The sequence below is a fragment of the Arachis hypogaea genome, chromosome 19 (genome assembly GCF_003086295.3).
Source record: "Arachis hypogaea cultivar Tifrunner chromosome 19, arahy.Tifrunner.gnm2.J5K5, whole genome shotgun sequence".
Taxonomy (NCBI): Eukaryota; Viridiplantae; Streptophyta; class Magnoliopsida; order Fabales; family Fabaceae; genus Arachis; species Arachis hypogaea.
This window is the reverse complement of record NC_092054.1, coordinates 115,101,166-115,123,163: the sequence shown is the minus strand read 5'-3', so window position 1 is coordinate 115,123,163 and position 21,998 is coordinate 115,101,166. Positions and strand designations below refer to the sequence as shown.

Here is a 21,998-nt window from a genome sequence, read left to right as displayed (position 1 = left end):
TTTTGCTAGTTCATCACCAAAAAAAATTGATGAAAACACATGTGAGGGTGTAATGTTCAGTAATAAAAAGAAGGTTAGAGTGTTCGTAAATCCTTCAACGAGTTTAGAGGATTTAATAAATATTATATTATAGAAGTAAATAAAATTTATACGAAAAAAACTAAATAAAAAAATAAAAAATTGTATACACAACATAAATATAGTACAATAAACAATAGAAAAAAATTTATATAAACAAAAAATAATAAAAATATATAAAAAAGAGACGGGACTTAGCAGCGGAGAATTGCCAGCGTTTTTCCAAAACGCCGCAAATCCACTTGATTACTGCGGTTCTTGTTGCGTAATCAGACTCCGCTCCAATTGATCGGATTTGGTGGCTGTTTACGGCCCAACCGCAGCCAATAACCTTGGAGAGGGGGCTTTGTTTCATTAAAATACCCCCAACCAAAATATTACGGCGCCATTAACCTTCACCCTTTTCGCGTGAACCCAGCAGAGCAAAGGCGCCAATCACTGGTCTCCTTCCCCCGCCGTCGTGACTCTTTCCTCCGTCAATTCCAGCCACCACGTCCGTGTCGTCGTTATTCCCCGTCACCGATCTCCTCCCTCCGCCGTGTAGCTCCCGCGCGCGAAGGTAAAGTAAAAGGGGTCGTCCAAGTCTTCTCCTTCCTCTGTGCACGTCCGTGACGTCGTCGGCGGTCGCCCCAACCATCCGTCCCGGTGTCGTCGTCGGCAGCCTTCCCCCTTGCCCTTGCCCTGTTGTGCGTTGCCGATCGCCCCATCTCCCCTCTCTCTGGTTCGTTCTTCTCCCTTGCCCCAATTTAATTTGAGTGGCTGTTGATAAATTAATTTTGCATCAATTTCATCTCTGTGTCTTCTGAATTTTGGTTCGAACAACGTTGATCGACTTACTTTGCCTAAATTTTCTTTCCCCAATTTAACATTCTGATTTAATTTTCCCCCAATTTTTGAACCCCTGAGTCTTGATTACTTAGTGTTTATTGTTTTTAGAATCATATAGAAATCCGAAGCAATCATAATGTTTAATGTAACAGCATGGTCTAAGCTTCTAAAAATTAGCTTTTGATGGAGCTGTGGTTCAAGGTAAAGCTTTTGATCTGCATTACATATTTTCGTTTTCTAAGATCAATCCTGTATTACATATCTAATATTCTCTTGATTTGTGTTAGCATTGATCAGACATGTTCTCAGCATTGACATTGATCCAGAATCTCTTGAAATAGCATCTCTTAATGCTGAGGAACTTGAGGTATTTTATGTCTCTGTCGAATATTATTCTAAATTATTACAAAGGTTTCACATTATCCAAGTCTCTTGTTTGAATTAAATAATAAGATTTGGTGTATTTTGAATATTGTACATCAAGGCAAAGTGTCTTGAATGAATAAAGCTTGGGATATTGTTGTAATAGAAAAAGATGAAATAAAAGTTGGTCAATTATATGCTATTATATGTTGTAGATGCAATAAATGAAATTTTTCAATAATTATTTAAAGGTTGGTTATTAATAATTGATACACCATTCTTTTTTATTTAATTAAAACTTCAGGTGGATATGGATTTTATTCAGTCTAATATCATGGACTTGAGGTGGAGAGGTAACTTTTCGTTCATTCCATCCCATTTTATGAGTTCATGTATTGAACAATAACCTTTATCATAGAAAATGTAAAAAAATTGGATTTGGATCTTAATGGATTTATAAGATTGAGTTCTATGTCGTAAGCCACCAGTTGATTTCAGGAAACACAAGTTTAGAAGTAAAATATGGAATCTTACATTTGTTGAATGGCGATATTTGGGGCCAAGTTGTTTTCTTTGTAGAAATTAGTCTATGTTTGAACTCTTGTGGTTTTGCAGCACTCCCTTATCACTTTTAATTATGTGGACTAAAAATGATTTTCGTCGTCAATTTTGACACTTCATTGGCATTTTGGAGCAACAACAGTCTGAATTGAAGGCTTGTTGCCTGGTGCAATTTGCTGCACTTCTCTCCTTTCTTTTCTGAAATTTTGTTCTTAGATGGATATAGAAAATTGATTTTTGTTATGTCTCCATAATCTCTAGTTGAGAGTGTAATAGTTCAAACAACATTGCTGAATTAGTTCTTAACTTCTTATTTATATGGGAACATAAAATTTTTAAGGGTATTCATTGTATAACTTGTAGGCATTATATGCTATTTGAAGTATTTCATTTAGTGTAACTAACAGGTTTATACGATTTCTTGGTCCATACTCTAGGCCAAATTGTTCATACAGTTATCATGAATCCTCCTTTTGGAACTCGGAAAAAGGGCGCAGATTTGGACTTTCTCAATGTTGCTTTGAAGGTATTTTACTCAATATAAACAAAAATATATAATTGATGAGTATTTTAATTTACCATGTTGCAAATATTACTACTTTGTCAGGTTGCTTCTCAAGCTGTTTATTCATTGCATAAGAGTTCCACAAGAGAGGTATATTTTCTGAATCTAAATACTAGTCTTGTTATTAGTAATTGAGTTCTACGAGCCTTGTCAGATGGATATTGAAGAAGTCTCTGATCTTCCCATTCCAAAAAGATGTCATTAGCATTTTTTTTCTGACCCTTTGCATTAACACATTTTATCCTCAATGATAGCTTCGTTTTTCCAACCTTCTATTGATACCATGGGTTCAATTTTTATCTAACCGCAGCATGTAAAACGAACAGCTTTAAGAGATTTCAACGCTAGCAATGTAGAAGTTCTATGTGAGGTGAGGGAGGTTACTATGTATTAGATGTTTAAGTCACATAATAATATTTGATTTTTTTTCTCTCCAAATCGACCTTATTTTTTGTGTAAATTGTTCTCTCTTAAAAAATATGGTGAACCAATATCAAGTACTTAGGTCACCTAAACAACCTGATTCTTTCATATATTTTCTTGTTCCAGTGATTCATGGAGTAGCCATAATTATGGACCTGCATCTTGTAAGCTGTAACTGATTTTCCCCCTTGCTTTGACAGCTTCGATATGATCTGTCGAAACTGTACAAATTTCATAAGAAGAAAGAGGTAGACATTGCTGTTGACCTCTGGCGTTTCGTACCAGGAAAGCATCAAAGCTAAAAGGCATTTGGCACAGAGAAGTGCGATTAAAGGAGAAACTTTGTTTGTTTTTTTCCCCTCAGTTTAAAATGCTCTTGCACATTAAGTAATGATTCCTTTATAGTTGTGCATATATGTGAATTCAATAGTTGAGGAAGGATCCTCTTGTCATGAAATCAAATAACTTTATGAATCTATAAGTGGCCACAGTTCCTCCCAACTCCAACGTGTACTATGAAGTTGAGCTGGTTTCCTTTGTAAAGGTGAGAGAGAATTGTCTTATGTTCCTAATGTTTTATGGTTCTGACAATATTAAAAATAACACTAATTTAATAAAAATAGAATGCAGAAAAAGGAATCGTGGGATCTGAATACACCAGAGAAGATAGAGGCAGCTGGAAAGAAGAAGGAAGAAGGGAATGCATTGTTCAAGGTTGGCAAATATGAAAGAGCATCAAAAAGATATGAAAAGGTATTGTACTCCCTGCAAAAATCTTAGTGAAATTTGTTGTGATGTGAGGAAATTCAGAATCACATGAATATTTTTTTTTGGGTTTTAATATATAGTTCTCTGTATCCTTCACTGTAGAGTGCAGTACAGTTGCAAGATAAGAATCAACATGTTCTTTTTTAACTTTTTGTCTAGTTAATTACTTGCTTGCAAAAATATCTCATGCAATTGGCTGATGCTCATCTGTTAACAATGATTTTCTACTTAAAAATTCTTTGTGCTATTTCACTTCTCAAATTGATTAACCTTACACTTTGTTAATCATGATATTGTTTATTTAGTGTTTTCCTATGTTAATATTTAAAATTTAATAAATATGATGTAAAAAAAATAGGTTATAGTAAAGAAAAATGGCATAAACTATTGTAGTTGGTCAGTTTTTTTTTAAGCTCATGCATGAAATTGCGGTGGTTCAAAACCGTCACAATTTTTTTAAAAGAACCACACAAAATTTCGGCGATTGTAAAACCGCTGCAGATTTTTTAAATCAACTAACCAAAATAGCGGCGGTTTTTAAAACCGCCGCAAAATCATCAACCTGATTTCCTGCGATTGTGCTAGCGATTTCTCAAAACCGCCGCAAAATCAAATCTCCACCCCTAACAAGCGACGCTTGTGGAACCGCTGGAATTTTGTTTGCGGCCGATAAAAACCGCCGCAAATCCCTAAAAAAGCCGCCTCTATTCGGCGTGTCTCTTGCAGTGAATAAATAAAATTTATACAAATAAAACTAAATAAAAAAAAATTGTATACACAACATAAATATAGTACAATAAACAATAGAAAAAAATTTATATAAAAAAAATAATAAAAATATATAAAAATTAATAAAGATAAGAATTTATACAACAATATTTGTCATATGAAAAAAAAGATACAATAAAAATAAATAAAAAAAAATCATATGAACAAAATCAAATAAAAACAAAAAAAGATTTCATAAAAAGTATACATATAAAAAATAGTATAGTAAATGATAAAAAAAATCATATAAACTAGAAAGTAGTATGTACTCTAAAAATATAAGATCAGAACACTAAAAAATATAAAAAATATTTATTATATAAATAAAAAATAATAAAAAAACATAAAAATAAAAATATGAAAGAGAATACTAAAAGTAATAAAAAAAAGTGAATATTTATATTTTTTTATTATTTTTAGTATTCTCTTTCATATTTTAATTTTTATATTTTTTATTTATATGATAAACATTTTTTATATTATTTTTTTAGAATTCTGATCTTATATTTTTAGAGTCACTACAAGAAAATGAAACATTTGTAACAAAAAATTTGTATCAAATTTAAAATTGTTACAAAAAAAATAGTATTTTGTAATAATAATATGTGATTGTTACAAAAGAATAATGTTTTGTAACAACATTACAAGTTGTTGCAAAACATGATAATATTTTGTAACAACCTGTTTTATTTTGTTACAAATTATGTTAGTTTTTGTAACGAGATGGTGTTTTGTTACAAGATATTATAATATTTTGTAACAAAAAAAACAAGTTGCAAAAATTCAAAATATTTTGTAACAAATTTTTTTTTGTTTCAAAAACTCCAATTGTTTTGTAACAAAACAACTTTTTGTTTCAAAAACTCCAATTATTTTGTAACAAAAAATTAATTTGTCACAAAATTTAATATTGTTTATAACAAGTTAATTATTTGTCACAAAATATAAATATATTTTATAACAAATTTCTTTTTTCAAAATGTTAAACACTTTTAAGAGTAAAAAAAAGTGTGTATATATTTTTTTCAAAATAATTTTATTTTGTAACATTGTGCGTTTTTGAAAATCTAAATATAAATAAATTGTGATTTTATCTTATTAAGTTTAAACTTTATAATTTTAGAAATTATTTTATTAGAAATAATTAAATAGATTCGAAGATAATTTCATTATAAATCAATTAAGATTCTTAAGTAATTTTATTATAATTGAATATTTTGCGTAATTTTAATAATTGAAAAATAAGAAAGAATTGTATAGCTTAATTTAAGTAACTTTTATCATGAAAAAGTTATGACTTATTATTAATTTAAACTTCTTATTTTATAAACTAATCTATTAAGAGTAATTAAATTAGTTTTATTAATATTTGGAGTTAAATTAATTAATATTTTTGTGCAAATTTTATAATTGGTTATTTGAATTTAAAATTCAATAATAGAAGTATTATACAATTTAATTTAAGAAATTTGTATTATGATTGAATTACGGTTTGTTTTATTAAATTGAGTTCTTAGAGATTAATTTGTTAGAAATGTTTAGATTGATTTTTCTAAATACTTTAAGTTTAAGATAATTAATAGTTATGCACAATTTCTATTTTAATTAGTTATTTTATATAAATTAAAATTAAAGTTGTGATAGAAAAATAATAAAAGGTCATATAATTAAATTTAAAAATAATTGATATTTTGGGTTTTAACCATATTTTATAAAATGTGATTAGTATGTTCATTGTAAGATCTAGAATTTTTGAAAAAATATTATTATGAGTTAAGTTCAAATTATTTATTCATTAAAGATTTTATTTTTATAAATTATTTTACTAAAAATAATTAAATTAAGTTTTGATAATTGAATTAAAAATTTTACTTAATCTCATAATTATTGAATAATTTGCTATATTTAAATTATACAATTTAACGGTTGTAAAAGAATAAGAATTTTATATGATTTAATTTAAATAATTAAGATTTTAGAATTTAATATTTTAATTTTTATAAACAGAAAATAAATTATATTATCTCTAATTTTAAATTAGAATACTTGATCAAAAGCTAATTAGCAATCGATAATTAAATAATATTTTTCTAATATAATTTTAAGAAATTAAATAAGATTTTAAATTAATACTCTATACCCTCATGTTATTAAAATTATTAAACTTTAATTAACCCAAATATTCTCAAATTTAACTCTAAACCTAATTTTATCCTAATTATACCATTCCTAAAAACTAACCTAATCTAAACACAACACACACAGCCGCCCTTCACCCCAAAGTCCCTCACCCATCGAAGAAAGAAAGAAAAGAGGGAGAAATCAGAAGCAGGGGAGAAAGGAGAGGGAAAGAGGAGAGTCTAAGGGAGAAGGGAGATCGGGCAGAGAGGAGGGGACGTGCTGCGTGCTGCTGCCGTGCCACCATCGTCGGAGAGAGAGAGAGAGCGTCGATTGAGGGAGAGGGAGCGAGCCGCGTGAAGGAGCTGAGGAAGAAGACGTCGCCATCGAGCCGCCGTCCATGGAGGTTCACGATTAGAAGGAAGGCGCACCGTTTTGCCCAGAGCCGCTGCGGGAAGGACCGCCGTTTCGCGCCGCCATTGTGACTCTTGTCGCCGCCGGATCTGTTGCCATCGCCACCAGCTTCCACCACGGTCGAGGTTGTCGCAAATGGGAGAGGATGAAGCTGCCCATGTCGCCGCCGTGAGGAGCCGCAAGTCCTGTCGCCGTCATCATTGCAAATGGTGTCGCCGTTGTGGTCGAACCCAGCTGCCATCGTCACAAGCTCCGTCGCCACTGTTGGAGGTGGGTTGCCGAGCCTATGTCGCCGGAAAGCGGCGCTGCCATAGCTGAGGCCCGTTGCCGGTAAGGGTTTTTTTTAGTTTGGTCTCTGTTCTTGTAGGTTGGTCACTGTTCTTGTGCGATCTGAAAAGATTATTGTCGCTGTGTGGTTGTTACAGTTGCTGTCACTGAGCTTCTGGCTGCCAGGAACGGTGCTGTTGCTGTAGGAGATTGTCGTCAGAGCTGCTGCTCCACTTCTGTCATTCTTCCTTTCATAGTAAGTTGCCGGTGCTCTGAAACTCGTATTGTAATTATTCTAGTTATCTGCAGTTAAGGATTCTGATATATAGATGTGTAAAGTTAATTTTATGGGGTTGCATGTCAAAAATTAAGGTTGTTGCTGAACCATCAGAGTTTTCTTTTAATTGCGACATCGAGGTAGGGGGTTTAATTTAAACAATTTTAATTTAAGAATGCCTACAAGATTTATTGAATAACTACAAATAGATTTAATAGATGTGAGTAATTGATTGATTATGTGAATGTTGAATTGTGGCTGAAATTGCGATTGGAATGGTTGAGATTGTGATTTGAAATTGTTGATTTAGTGTTTAATTGATTATGTGGATTGTGAATTGTTTGACAAATAATTGTTGTGAATTCTGAATTTGATGGATTGTATTGGTTGATTACTATTGAACAGGTTATTAAATATATTGTAATGGTGATGGAATTGATTGGTGATTGCTTTGAGATTTGATTTTGAGAGGTACTAAAGGGGTTGAATTTTGAAACACTAAACTACTTGTTGAAAATCTGAGTTTTGAAATGAAACGGCAACTTTGAAAGTGAACCAGCAACTTAATAGAGATTGGAATGATATGAGATTAAGAGCTAAGCAAACTACAACAAGTATAGTTATTAATATTCAATTTTGAAGGTTTCGTATTAACTGGAGACTTAATTATGACTTCTTAAAGTTGAATTATAAAATCTGATTTTCTGCTTTACTTTTAAATGAAGTCAGAAACTTTGAAAAGCTATAACTAATTCCGTAGTGATTGGAATTGCTTGAGACCAAGTCTGGGTTAAAATGGAATAAGTGGAGCTGGACTGGAAAATTTTAGGTCTTTTCGTTAAATACACAATTTATGGCAAATTTTTAAAGTTGAGTAATCAAATCTGTCCTACAGCAGAAGAGTTCAAACAGGGCAACAACTTGTTTATCTTGTTGCGGTTCCTCCGAGCTGAGTTTTGGAGCGAGACCAATTTTATTTTGAAATTTGATTAACTTGGTTTATTGCTCTAAAATTTCAGAATTTTAGGAGTTAAGGATTGGGAGTTGTGTATTTTTGAAAATTGTTGATCAAAGCTAGAAAGAATCAATTTTCAGCAAAATATGCATCAACTTCCAATGCTTGCAACTCTTAAAATTGAACAGCGATTGAGTTGCAACCAAGGCACACTTGTTACCAGATAAGTTAGAAATCTCCAAACTAAATTTAGGCCTAATTGAGGTTATGTAGTAAATGTTGTACAAGTTCAAAGATACTAAGCTCGTTGGTTTCTAAACAAATTGATGTAACATTATTAACCTTTTCCTTTTATTGTTGCATGGAAGTTAAAAGAAATAGATGTGCTAAAAAAAAAACTTGAAGAGAAACAAACACGGAAAGAGGAAGAATTAGCTCAAATGAAAGCTCAATTGGAAGCTTAACAAGCCGTTGTGAACTCTTTCATAGTGCGCTTTGACAATGAAAGAAACTAGACCCTAAAGGTACTCCTAAAATTGCTTATGGTTTTAATACATTTTCCTAGATGATTCCTATATTATTAGTATAGTTTAATTTGTATATGGATCTATTTATGACATTTTACTTGTGTCATGGTTGAGAAATGACAAATGTCCTATTATTTGGTTTGATAAATTTGGTTGTGTATTGGCTAAGAAATAAGTTGTGAATTGGTTGTTTTTGTTGGAACCGTAGACGGTGGAAATATCCAAGTTTTAGAGGAGATTCTGCCAAAATTTTTCTAAACATTTTGGATAAAACTTAATGGAAAAAATAATAATTAGTGTTATATCTTGTTTCTAATATTTTGTTTCGATTTTTCTTATTTACAGGAGTGCTGAAATGGTGACCACATGCTACCTTGAGGGCTCAAAAGTATTTTGATTCATAAAGACACTAATATATGTTAGAACTTTTAATTTTTGGTTGAACTTATGCAAGACATATAACTTGTAGAACTAATCAATGTACTCATTAAGGTTATTTTGTTTTAAAACAATTTTAGCTAAATGAGGCATGTTTGAATTATGTATGTTTTTTCATATTATATAAATGTAGACTTGCTTATTAAAATAGTTAATATATTAGTTAATTTAAAAAATAATTTAATAAATTATGCATGCAATTTGTATTTAAAAAAATTGTTACAAAATAATTATTTTGCTTTTGTAACTAAAGAAAAAAAAAACGTTACAAAATCAAGTTACATTTTGTAACAAAATTTTATGATAGGAAAAAATAGATTGTCACTAAAAATACTTTGAAGATCAAAATTTGTTACCACTTTTGTAACGACTTCTGATTTTTTGTATCAGGAAAATTTGTTACAAAATATCACTTTGAATTGTAACAGTTCCATTTTTTGTTACAAAAACTTTTTGTAACGGGACATACTGCAACAACCTCTTTTTTGTTACAAAATCCTTTTGTTTCAAAATTTTGATTTTTTGTAACAAATTTTTTTTGTTACAAATATTGCTTTTTCTTGTAGTGAGTACATACTACTTCCTAGTTCATCTGAATTTTTTTATCATTTACTATACTATTTTTTATATGTATATTTTTTATGAAATCTTTTTTTATTTTTATTTGATTTTGTTCATATGATTTTTTATTTATTTTTATTATATTTTTTTATTCATATGACAAATATTGTTGTATAAATTCTTATTTTTATTAATTTTATGATATTTTTATTATTTTTTGTTTAGATAAATTTTTTTCTATCTTTTATTGTACTATATTTATGTTGTGTATAAAATTTTTTATTTTTTTATTTGGTTTTGTTCATATAAATTTTATTTATTTTTTGTTGTAATTTTATTTACTTCTGTAATATACTATTTAGTAAATCCTCTAAACTCGTTGAAGGATTTACGAACATTCCGACCTTCTTTTACTATTGAACATTACATCCTCACTTGTGTTTTTATCAATTTTTCTTCTCAGCCATCTTCCCAAAACCTTCAACTCAACTATAGCTCGATATACATCGTTCTCGTTTATTTATAACCTCTTCTAGCACATAAATCGTTTCATGGTCATGAGCTTTGTGTTTTTGAATGTAAATCGTTCTAGCCTAATGTGATTTACCATAGTAACACATAAATCGTACTAAGGTGTTGAGGGGTGGCTAATTGCATGTAAATCGTGCTAGGACAATGAGCTTTAGGATAAGAAAACGTAATTCATGGTGGCCTAGGACGATTTATATATATTTTGTAACACACAAAGACTTGGGACGATTTATATGTTTTTGAGCAATGATTTCATGCATAAATTGTTACAGAATAACATCATTTATATATTATTTAAAACACAAAATCTTAGAGCGATTTATATATTATATAATTTAGGGAAATCACGTTTTTAAAATCCATTTAGGAGAATCAAGTAATTTGATTTTTCTATTAATTTATTTAAATAAAAAAATCGAAACCTTATTGTTCTTGATGATGTCTGGTCTCTATTTTTTATTTTTGCTTCTACTCAGTCACATACTTCGTTTTAGATCTCTGTAATTTTTATTTCTGCATGTTTGATTTTCTATATAGTTAGGATTTAATTATAGCATTAGATTTAGCTTTGCTTTACGTCTTGTATTTGGTTATAGTTGTTTCATTTTTATCTTTGCTCTTGATTCTTACTTTCTTTTTAAAAATCGTGCATTATGGTGAGAAGAAGAAGAATTAGAAGTTTCTAAAGCTTGTTTTTACTTTGTAAATTTAATTGGATTTTGGTTACTGAATATGTTTGTAGCTTGAATATTTGACCGAATTAGTTGCTACCTTTAATTTTAAATTTCTGATTTTTCCATATTGATTTGATTTGATTCTTTTTTCTTCAATTTCAATCACATATTTAAGATTAAAGGTTGTGTTTATCCCGCTATTCTAGCTCTGGAGAATAAGAAAATTACTAGTAGGGTATCATCTTCATTTTCTTATTGTTATTGTTATTGTTGATCCTTTGTTTTTACTTAATTTCTCATTTCTAAGCTTGTTTTAGTTCATCAGTGGTAATTTTTCCCATGCTGTTGTTGAATAAATCCAAATTTATTTGAGCAATTTGCCCGTAGCTCTTAGAAATTAGAAAAACTTGTTTCTTGCATGAATTAAATATAACACCCTAATTTTTAGGATTTTATGATCGTACCAAAAATTTAGGTATTATTTACCTCTAAACCTTTTTATTATATATTATTTTTATTTAATATTAAGCCTTCGTAAATATGAATCGAAGTTTTAACCAAGAAAATGAAGAGTCGGTACTTTAAACTATTTAAGCACAAATAGTGTTAAAACTAAAATAATAAATGACGAGGGAAAAATAAAATTTAACAACTCAACTCGTAAATATAATCTTTTATGCTCCTGTAGCTTTGTAGTAACCCTTCGCACCTGTAGCCGAAAGGGGGGGGGGTGGAAATAGGGGGTAAGAACTGGAAAGTTCTTAGTAGGGTTGGAGGTAGATAGTTAAATCCGTATTATCACAGTTCAGACATTCGCAGCCTGACACAGGGACCCAGAACAATAACCAATTATAGAAGTTCAAATTAACAAGCAATGAAAATTACAAACACACTCAAACAATCACAAACAATTCACAACACTGAACCAAATACAAAATATGCAAACAAGGATGATGCAGCATGCCTAGTCCTATCACAGGTAATGAGCTCATTTGTCGGTTTTGACCCGAACCCAACGCAATTCAACTCGCAAGTCGGATAAGACATTCTAGCGACATAATCTCTGCAAGTTTCTACTTCTTACAGGCACTGATTCTCCAGCTGAAGTATGTCGAACATGACCTCGCAAGTACTTGCAGACACTGATTCTCCAGCTGAAGCATGTGATCTTTTCTCCTGGAAGTTATTCCATATTTACGGGCGTCCTTGCACAATCATTCACATACAAAACCCACGGCTTAACATTTTCACTTCGGCACCATAACTATTTACTTTTCGTCACCCTCTCGTGACCTTTCAATCATTCTCATAATCACACGTGCCAATTTATCTTTTTCTTTTTAAACCAAAATCACCTCTTTGTGACATTCTTCAAAATTTTTAAAACAATTTCACTTAAACCAATTCTTCTTTCAAAAGACAAAGGAAAATCATTTATTAGTTAAACCCTTCAGCAAGGCCTCTAGACTTTAGCGGAGCGACAACCAATCTCATTTTCTTAAGTTCATTAGAAATCTTTAACAATCATTGTTTGCTTAAATTGAATTTAATCAAATAAAGTTTCTAAATCAAATTAAACCAAATCATACAAATTAAAAGTTCCGAACCAATTTCAAATCCAAAACCAATCCCAATTTCATCCTTAAAACTAATTTTTTTTCCAAGACATCACAAAATGAAATCATTCAATCAAAATTCAATTACTTTTAAAGTTTACTACAACTCTTCTAAATAAAATTCTTAAGTCAAATTCAAAACATAAGCCCTTTTCATATTTAAATCAATATTAAAATATAATATTTTTTTTTAAATAATTTAATAATTCTTTTAAAAAAATAATCGAATTCAAAAAGTCGGACGTACTATGAAATCTCACACGGCCTTCTCTCTCTTTTTCCTTTCTTTTGGTTCCGTGGTTCTACATAGAGAATGAGAGATTATGATGGTGATTAGGGAATAAGGGAATATGTATCATTGGTGTTATATATATAAAGTAAACGTGTCATTGGTTTTATGTATATATACATGCATAACGTTCCATTTTCTTTTTTTTTTTCCCTTAGTCACTTTTACCATGTAATAATAATAATAATAATAATAATAATAATAATAATAATAATAATAATAATAAATCGGAAACAAATAATATGAGTAATTTTTTTTCTTTGTCCAAATTATTTTAGAGTTAAATATATATGAGTTATTAATATAGATGATATTAGTAATATAACGATAAAAGATATATGGTGAAGTATTAGCAAAGCTAAGTTTATCGAAGAGTACCAATATTTATTCATATTGGCCGATATCTAGCTCGATAATAAATTATTAACTAAACTTTATTTTTAAATTAAAAATATCAATTACTCAAATTAAAAATATATATAATTTTTATTATTTATAAATTACTAAAATTATAGTATTAATTATGTAAAATACTTTATCATAATAAAAATATATATAAGAATATGAATTTAATTAAACTTAAATAGTTATAAAATAAATTTAATTATTTTTAATAAAATAATTTAAAAATAAAGAACTCCAGTTAACAAAATAAGTTATAACTTATTTATATTTAAATTTTAAAAATGTGGGTCATTACATTTTACTCACCTTACAAAAATTTTCGTCCTTGAAAATTGATACAATAAAATAAATTCGAAATCTACGAAAAAAACTAGATTCACGAGAACAATACAAGCAATGTCAAGGATGAATACTAAAAAAGATTCGAGTGAACATATAGGAATAGATAGAAAAAGAATAAAAACAAAACTCTTTTCAAAGAAGATTCCAAAATAAGAACTTCCGAAGAAAAGTATTAGAAATGGTTTATCGTATCGAAACAAGTTCGAAATTTTTATCGAGGGATTATATCATTCATGTAGAAGAAGACAAAGTCAAGGGTTGTAATATGAGCAGCAAGCGCATAAGTGTTGTAGAATGCGAAGCAGAAGGATCAATCGCATAATTAGCTTGCTATGAATCATAACTTTTAAGGTTTCAAATCGCTTAAGAATTAAGGATTATATGTTGAATCAGAACAAATTCAAGGTCAGATAGATTGAAAGGTACAGAATTTATGAAAAAGTGTACAAATAATGATAAAGATGGATAATCAAATGTAGTTTCGAAAAGAATTAAAACAAGGGATAGAAGAGATGAAAAATAAATGAATAAACAGTACGCCTATCACATGGCATGGTAAAAGTATATGTTTCGATGCAAACTAATCAAAAAAGAACATCTAACATTTTCAAAGACTTAAGAATAATTGTTATGCAAACACAAGTTCAAAGCCAAATCAAAGAACACATGGTTCATAAAGACTCTTTGAAAATAAGGCTCAATGTCAACACTGTTTGAAAGTGATCAAGTGCGAAAATGGAATAAATGCAATGAGATCACATTTAAAGATTTGCATAAGCAATCCCGGTTCAGATAGAGGCAAACGACAGAAAACAGGCACATCGCCTAGCCTAGAAGCACAAGTGGGTAGGTTTGATGCAGAATATGCTCGGAAAAAATTGATATCAATGTTTGTTCGCGAAGAGCTTCCTTTTCGATTCGTAGAAAGTCAAGGTTTTAAAGAATATTCGGCGACCTTGCAACCAGGATTCAATACTCTTTCACGTTTTACGTTGGCACGTGACATCTTGGTGCTCCATGAAACAAAGAAGGTTCAACTTCAAAAATACTTTTCCAAATACAGAGGAAGAGTTTGTCTTACAACTGATAACTGGAGTTCGTGTTAGAATATGGCATATATGTGTTTGACTGCTCATTTCATCGATGTGGATTGGAAGTTGCAAAAGAAAATACTAAATTTTTGCCAAGTCACCAGCCACACGAGAGAGATTATGGCTCAAAATGTTGAAGCTTGCTTGAATAGCTGGAAGTTGAATAAGATCTTGAGTTTGACAGTTGATAATGCATCGTCTAACGATGTAGGAGTTATGTATTTACAAAGAAGACTAAATTCTTGGAAGAGTTCAATTTTGAATGGAGAGTATCTCCATATGCGGTGTTGTGCGCATATTTTAAACCTGATTGTGAAGGATGGATTGAAAGAGATTGATGATTTGGTCGCCAAAATTCGAGATGCTGTGAAGTATGTCAGATCTTCAAATTCAAGATTAACTAGTTCAAGGCATGTATTGCACAAGAGAATATTCCACATAAGACTCTTGTTTGCCTAGATGTTGAAATGCGATGGAACTCTACATACTTAATGTTAGTAGCAGCCTTAAAGCATCAGAAGGCATTTGAACTATTAGAGATGTAAGACAAAAAAATTGTTGAAGAATTAAACAAGGGAAGAGGGGTACCTTCAATTCAATATTGAGATTATGCTAAGTCCATCTTACCGTTTTTAGAGATGTTTTACGATGCTACACTTTGCATCTCTGGATTCTCTTATGTCACTAGTAACCTATACATGAAAGAAGTATTTGCTCTTGGAAGGAGGATTCAACAATATCGTGATGATGATGATTTGAGCATAAGTCTTATGGCAAGTAAGATGAAAGCAAAATACAACAAGTATTGGGGAAATGCAAAAACTATTAACATGTTGTTAATTGCCGTAGTTTTGGATCCCTGCCATAAGTTGGATTATGTTGAGTGGTGCCTAGTTAATTCTTTTGGTGCGGAAGTGGACAGTGAATTGAAGACAAAGTTGTCTTCTTGTCTTCATTCACTTTATAATTTCTATCAAGGTTTAGATGAAGGAAACCAAGATGATACCCTCTCCCAACCGAGTGAAAGTGATAAAGCCAAAGACATTTATGATATGGGGTTATATCGTCGATCAACCGGTCGCAAATCCAATCTTAAATCTGAGCTTGATTGTTATTTGAATGAAGACTGTGAGCTAGATGATAAGCCTTTGGATATTCTAGGATAGTGGAAGGCTAACTCGAATCGGTTTTCCGTCCTAGCAAATATGGTGCGGGAAATATTGGCTATACCAGTTTCAACAGTAGCTTTCGAGTCTGCTTTTAGTATGGGGGAAAGAATCATCGATCAATATCGTAGCTCATTGACTCATAAAATGGTAGAAACCCTTGTATGTACCGAAGATTGGCTTAAAGGAGACTTTTTCTCTTCTCTTGCACCTGAGAATTTCGAAGAGCTTGAAAAGGTCGAGCAAGGTAAATTAAATAAAATTAATTATGTAGATTCAAATGATGAATAAAATTAATTAAATTATTTCGTTAGTCTTTATAATTTTTTAAATTTATAATTATAGTTTTTTTTTTGTGCAGATTTGATTTTATCAGAGGAGATTACTTGTTCAGTGGGTCCAGGTTCAATTGCGCTTGAAGATGACTAGAAAGTCTTGATTGTTTATGTTTTCTTTAGTTATGTTCTAAATACTTAGGTGGTAAAGATATTAGACTTGCTTTTCCATATATGATTAGACTTGCTTATGTTTATGTTTATATTGGTTTGTTTGAGGCACAACTTATAGCAGTTGCAATGTCATTTTTGGATAGGAATATTGGTGTCAACAATTATAGCAGTTGGAATGTCATTTTTTAGCCTCAATGGAAGGGATTGCTGTGATTAACTCCACAGACTTTGATTGCTGTGAGTGGAACAAAGAAATGAAGGCTGTAGTGATAACCACTCCCGGTGGCCCTGAAGTGCTGCAGCTCCAAGAAGTGGAGGACCCTCATATCGGAGACGAGGAAGTTCTAATTAGAGTTGAATCCACTGCACTTAACAGAGCTGATACCATACAGAGGACGGGTTCCTACTCTCCACCCAAAGGTGTCAGCCCTTACCCTGGACTTGAGTGTTCCGGAACCATCGAATCCATCGGCAAAAATGTTTCCAGGTGAAAAGTCGGTGACCAGGTGATAAAATTTTATTCTTTTTGGTGGTTTGAGAAATGGGTTTGTGATAAAAAGGCCCATCTTTAATTTCGGGTGTCTTCAAATTTTTAAGCTTTGTGTGTATGTGCCTAGAAGACTGAGGCTCATGATTGATTGGATTTTTGCTTCTTTATCTTTGTTTTCTTTTTGGGAAGAAAGTTTGAATTAAATTCGATTGAAAAACATTACTTGTGAAGTGCACGATCGAAGTAGAAGAGAGGAAAGCGTGGAGAAGAGAAGAAAGCGAGGAGTGAGGTGCAGTGGCGTGCGATTGAAGAAGAGGAAAGTGAACCGCTTTGCTGAAAAGAGAAGAAATTGCGATCGAAAAAGACCGGAGCAGTGGCACGATGAAGAAGTTGGGTGTGTTTTGTTTTCCAGGTGTGTTGTCTTATCTCCGTATTCGTATCCTTTTATTTCTGTATCCGTATTCCTCTACCATATCTCTATAGAGTGGCTGAAAGTGGTGTACAAATAGCATTTTTGAATTTTCAATTGACGTGAACTTTATAAATTTTGAGTATATATTCAAATAGATTCTTAAAAAAATTTGATCAGACACTTTCTTCATAATTAAATTTTATTATATTCGAGAGAATTTTTTATTTAGATAAAATAAATATAATATTTATGAATATAGACACGATAAAAAAATTACATTTTTCGTCTTTTTATATATTTTATTGGCACTACAAATGAGATTTTTATTAACTGTATATTGTTGTAGTTCCAACAAGATACATGTAAAATTTTTAAATACATATCTCGATTGCTCATGAAATAGATTGTAACTTCTTTTTAAACGTATCTCATTGGCAGTGCAAACAAGATAGTGAGACATATGTACTAATTTTTAATGAGATAAATTTATATTTTGTAGTATGATTTGGATTGATTTAGAAAGTAAAAATAATATAATTTATTCTGATAGAATCAAATCAATTTAATTTTTATTTATAAATTTAGTTTTATCTAAATAAATCGATTTGGAACAAATCAGAACATAAAATATATATTTTTTACGATTTAGATTAAATTGGTTTATAAGTAATTCAAATTTAAAATTTTATAATTTAAAAATTTTCAATTATTAAATTTAAAAAAAATAAATTAAAATTATTTACATTTTTATATTTTATTGTTTATCCACTAACAGCAAAAAATTCAAAAGTTTTAAATTTTTTGGAATTTGTATGAGATATAATTTAAAGTTGATAGTTATTTTAAAAAATTGAAACATTTATTTTCGACGGATATATGCACTATTCTATTTCCTAGTTTTGTGGACGATGGAATAATAATTTTTTAAATAAATAAAATAAATATTTTATTTACGAAAATATGTAATTTGTAGTGTTTTTATTAATTTGCATTCTATGACTTATAAATAACATTGATAAGACAGGATATGATGTGGTCGTATGATGTTAGCACACGTGATGTGTAACATTCTTATCTCATTTACAGTGTAAACGAGATACACAGAATGCTATTTTGTCTACACTGTAAACGAGATAAGTAATAAGCACACCTATATATAGAACTCGTTTACAGCGCCATTTGACTTTACTTTTTATCCATTTCTTCTACTTTTCTCCCACTTCTAATCTTTTCTAATCACATTAATGATGTACTCAGAGATTATGGCGTGAGTGCAGATATACGGAATGAGGACATCAACTGTCTGAACAATGTGGCATATCACTGGGGTAATCGACTTTCAGGTTAGTATTGTTATTTTCATGTTTAAGTTAAATAAGCATATATTTATAGTCATTGTTGAGATACTTTTATAGATGTAGTATATGTTAGGTGGTAGAATGTGTTGTTAGTAAGTGTTAATTGATAGGTATGGTTTAAGGTTTAGTTAAATTATTTTATTAAGTAAATATTTATCGCATTTCATTATTTATTTATTTGATTTTTATATTTTTTATTTTAATTTTGATAACTTGATAGATATCCTTTTTTAGTCTATGTTAATGGATATATGTGATTTTAGTTATTAGTTAAATTAATGTATTAAGAAATTGTTATTCTATTTTGTTTTTATTTAATTTGATTTTTATATTTTTAATTTTAATGTTGATAGCTTTGTATATAACCTTTCTTACCTGTTATTCAATATTTTAATATTTTAATAGGATTTACTTACAATTGATATGTTTTTTCAAATGGTCAACTTTTAAAAATTAATTATTTTGTTTTCAACTGAGTTATGAAATGTACTTGTTTAGTACATTTTTATTGTGATATTTAAATATTTATTTTTGAAATAGATTTTTTATTCCAGTTTTTTATTTTTTAACAGAGGCCTCGCCCACTTCTCCTTAAGCGAGTGAGTCATATGATTGCACCACTGGACACCATTGTCCCTTACTTGAGCGAGGCTGGGTTTGGCAACACGATGCCACTCAGAGGCTTTGTGTTTGACAACTCCCTAATCACGGTATTCGTGAAGTGCTAGCGTCTGAAAACCCACACTTTTCACCTACCATAGGGTGAGTGCACTATTACCTAGGATGTTGCATACCACCTCAGGCTACGCGCGCATGGAGAGTCAGTGGGTGGGTGCTTCCATGATTTTCAGACATGGTATGGGCACTTGTCTTGGGATTGGGTGGACTCGCTACTTGGTGCTAGGCCTCCTCATGGTCAACAGCAGGCTACGCAGAGGAAGGAGTCTTTCTCCATCAAACTGATATGGCTTCGAGACCGAGTCCGACATATGCCCAATACCTTTGATCCAGCTACCCTATGACAGTACACGAGGTGTTACATACTGTTACTGATTGGAGATTACTTGATGACTGACAAGTCAAACAATCAGGTCCATCTCTGGTGGCTACCACTATTAGATGACTTCCAGAGGTACCGCGGTTTGTCTTGGGGGTCTGCTATGCTTGAATGGACCTACCACTCCCTATGCGCTGCAGCACATCAGAACACCACAGAGGCATAGACATTGTCGGATGCACTTCGCTTATATTTTCTTGGATATACCATATATTTTCTTAGTGGTGTCCACTTGAAAGACAAGTTTATACATATCCCATGGTTGCGAGGTAACTAGTAGTACTCATGGTTTTCTTTTTCATTTATCTAATTGAAGATCCTCTTGCATAAATTGATATACTGTTATTCTTGCATATGTCCACAAGTTAATAGGTATGGCCCAGCAGAGTAGGGACTAGCACGAATAGAGAGTCCTCCGATGGCCGCTGGCGTTGGATCGGTTACAGTTACATGAGGTACATAAAACTGTTTTAGTTAGTTACAACTAAATGAATAACATATCCGGTGTAAGTAACTATTGTTGATGATTACATTACATGTTATGTTGTAGTTCCTGTGGACGCTGTACGACGACCTTGCACTATAGGCCCTGTGCCCGAATTGGCTGAAGGAGGAGGTAGAGTGGAGGACATGGATATCTGTTGTTACCCTCGTCTATTTTAACATTATTGAGTTTCACCACGTTGACTGACTGAAATGTCAGTTCGGTGGTGAGCAGCCAGTGCTTGGGGCCCCGGTTAATGTCGACAAATTCCTGACCACCATAGGATGGAGCGAGGACGTCTAGTGGCCAACTCGACATGAGCAATGGTATGATGACTGGAGGGTTCAATTTGAGGAGGGCCATCAGATCTCTATTCAGCAGTTCGTAAATTACCGATCGACGCAGGAGTACTGGACTAGTTCTGGCAGGCTTGCCACGTTAGACATCTGTCAGACCAGTAGGTGCTTGATGACCCCAGATTGATGGATTTATCGGCTGATGTCTAGCCTACTGCCAGCTACCTTAGGGATGTTCTTCACCTTCCTTGAGATGTCCCTAATAGTCATCGGCGTTCCAGGGAGGTTCGAGCAGACACCTACAGACCGACCTGGAGAGAGCGGGGTGCTAGGGAGGGCGGAGGAGCTGCAAGGCCCCGGAGGGCGAGGGTCAGGTGCAGGGTGTAACACCCTACCACACAGAGCTTGATTATTAAGTCGTAAATCAAAGGTGGTGAGGTATTACGACCTCGAAAAACAAAATATATACATAGTATTTGAAGAAATATATGTTAACTAGGAGTCCATGAAAAGAATACTCAAAACAAGTCCGTATCACCCGCGAAGCGATGAGAATAAAAGCACAAAATCGAGAAAAGAAAACAAAAGAGATACAAAATTATATATATAAATTCAAAAGATAAATGCATAAGTAGTACTAGTCTCGACCTACAAAGAAAAGGCCGGCTAGACAAATATATACAATCCCAAAAGAGTGGAAGATCTGCAAAGTGAATAATTGAATTTAATGAAGTATGGACAATGTTGTATGAGATATAAATAAGGGTGATGATGGTATTGATAAATTGTGATTGAAAGATCCATCTGGCATATGCATTACATTATTTGAGACACGAGTTTTTCTAGGTAGATGCAGTGGCTTGCCACCACTTACTCTAAATTAAGACTCGATACTCTGTTGACCCTCCACAAGATGTGACCAGGCACTTTAACTCCCCGTATTTTCCCAATGAGATGATAAATTAATGATTATATATATATATATATATATATATATATATATATTCATTAACTCTTGGGGATGCGCGCTGATGAGCGGATATTTTATACGCTTTTTGACATCATTTTCATATAGTTTTTAGTAGTTTTTATTTAGTTTTTATTAAGTTTTTATAGGTTTTAGTATTAAATTCACATTTTTGGATTCTACTATGAATTTTTGTATTTTTGGGCAATTTCAGGTATTTTTTGGATGAAATTTAGGAACTGGAGTAGAAGTCTGATTCAGAGACAGAGAAAGCACTGCAGATGCTGTCTAGATTTGACCTGCTTGCATTCAGAAGGACTTTTCTGGAGCTACAGAAGTTCAAATGGAGCGTTCTCAACGGCTATGGAAAGATGACTTCCAGAGCTTTCCAGCAATACATAATAATTCATATTTGCTTCGGATTAGAAGGCCCAAAAGTGGCATCCAACGCCAGCTTCCT

General features: G+C 31.6%; 1 protein-coding gene across 26 annotated transcripts; it reads left to right on the top strand.

Moving 5' to 3' along the window:
* The first annotated feature begins 280 nt into the window (after window positions 1-280).
* On the top strand, window positions 281-9,498 carry LOC112778638 (uncharacterized). Of its 26 annotated transcripts, none has more exons than XM_072228783.1 (13): window positions 281-799; window positions 1,059-1,107; window positions 1,204-1,273; window positions 1,574-1,622; window positions 2,268-2,356; window positions 2,438-2,485; window positions 2,706-2,765; window positions 3,019-3,362; window positions 3,442-3,571; window positions 6,620-7,216; window positions 7,312-7,409; window positions 8,754-8,909; window positions 9,258-9,498. In XM_072228783.1, the coding sequence occupies exons 4-8, from the start codon at window positions 1,580-1,582 to the stop codon at window positions 3,118-3,120; spliced, it is 342 nt and encodes a 113-aa protein (XP_072084884.1). In that variant the 5' UTR covers window positions 281-799; window positions 1,059-1,107; window positions 1,204-1,273; window positions 1,574-1,579; the 3' UTR covers window positions 3,121-3,362; window positions 3,442-3,571; window positions 6,620-7,216; window positions 7,312-7,409; window positions 8,754-8,909; window positions 9,258-9,498. The 26 variants fall into 26 exon arrangements, with proteins under 26 accessions (XP_072084884.1, XP_029151595.2, XP_072084882.1 ...); XM_029295762.2 differs by having other exon boundaries at window positions 1,194-1,273; XM_072228785.1 differs by having other exon boundaries at window positions 292-799; window positions 3,449-3,571.
* The last annotated feature ends 12,500 nt before the right edge of the window (window positions 9,499-21,998 follow it).

Excerpts from the sequence above, each read along its gene's own strand:
- LOC112778638 (XM_072228781.1), top strand. The coding sequence starts at position 1,580 with ATGGATTTTATTCAGTCTAATATCATGGACTTGAGGTGGAGAG. Across the intron at positions 2,357-2,437 it reads TTCTCAATGTTGCTTTGAAG|GTTGCTTCTCAAGCTGTTTA; the intron begins GTATTTTACTCA and ends CTACTTTGTCAG. Across the intron at positions 2,766-3,018 it reads ATGTAGAAGTTCTATGTGAG|CTTCGATATGATCTGTCGAA; the intron begins GTGAGGGAGGTT and ends TTGCTTTGACAG.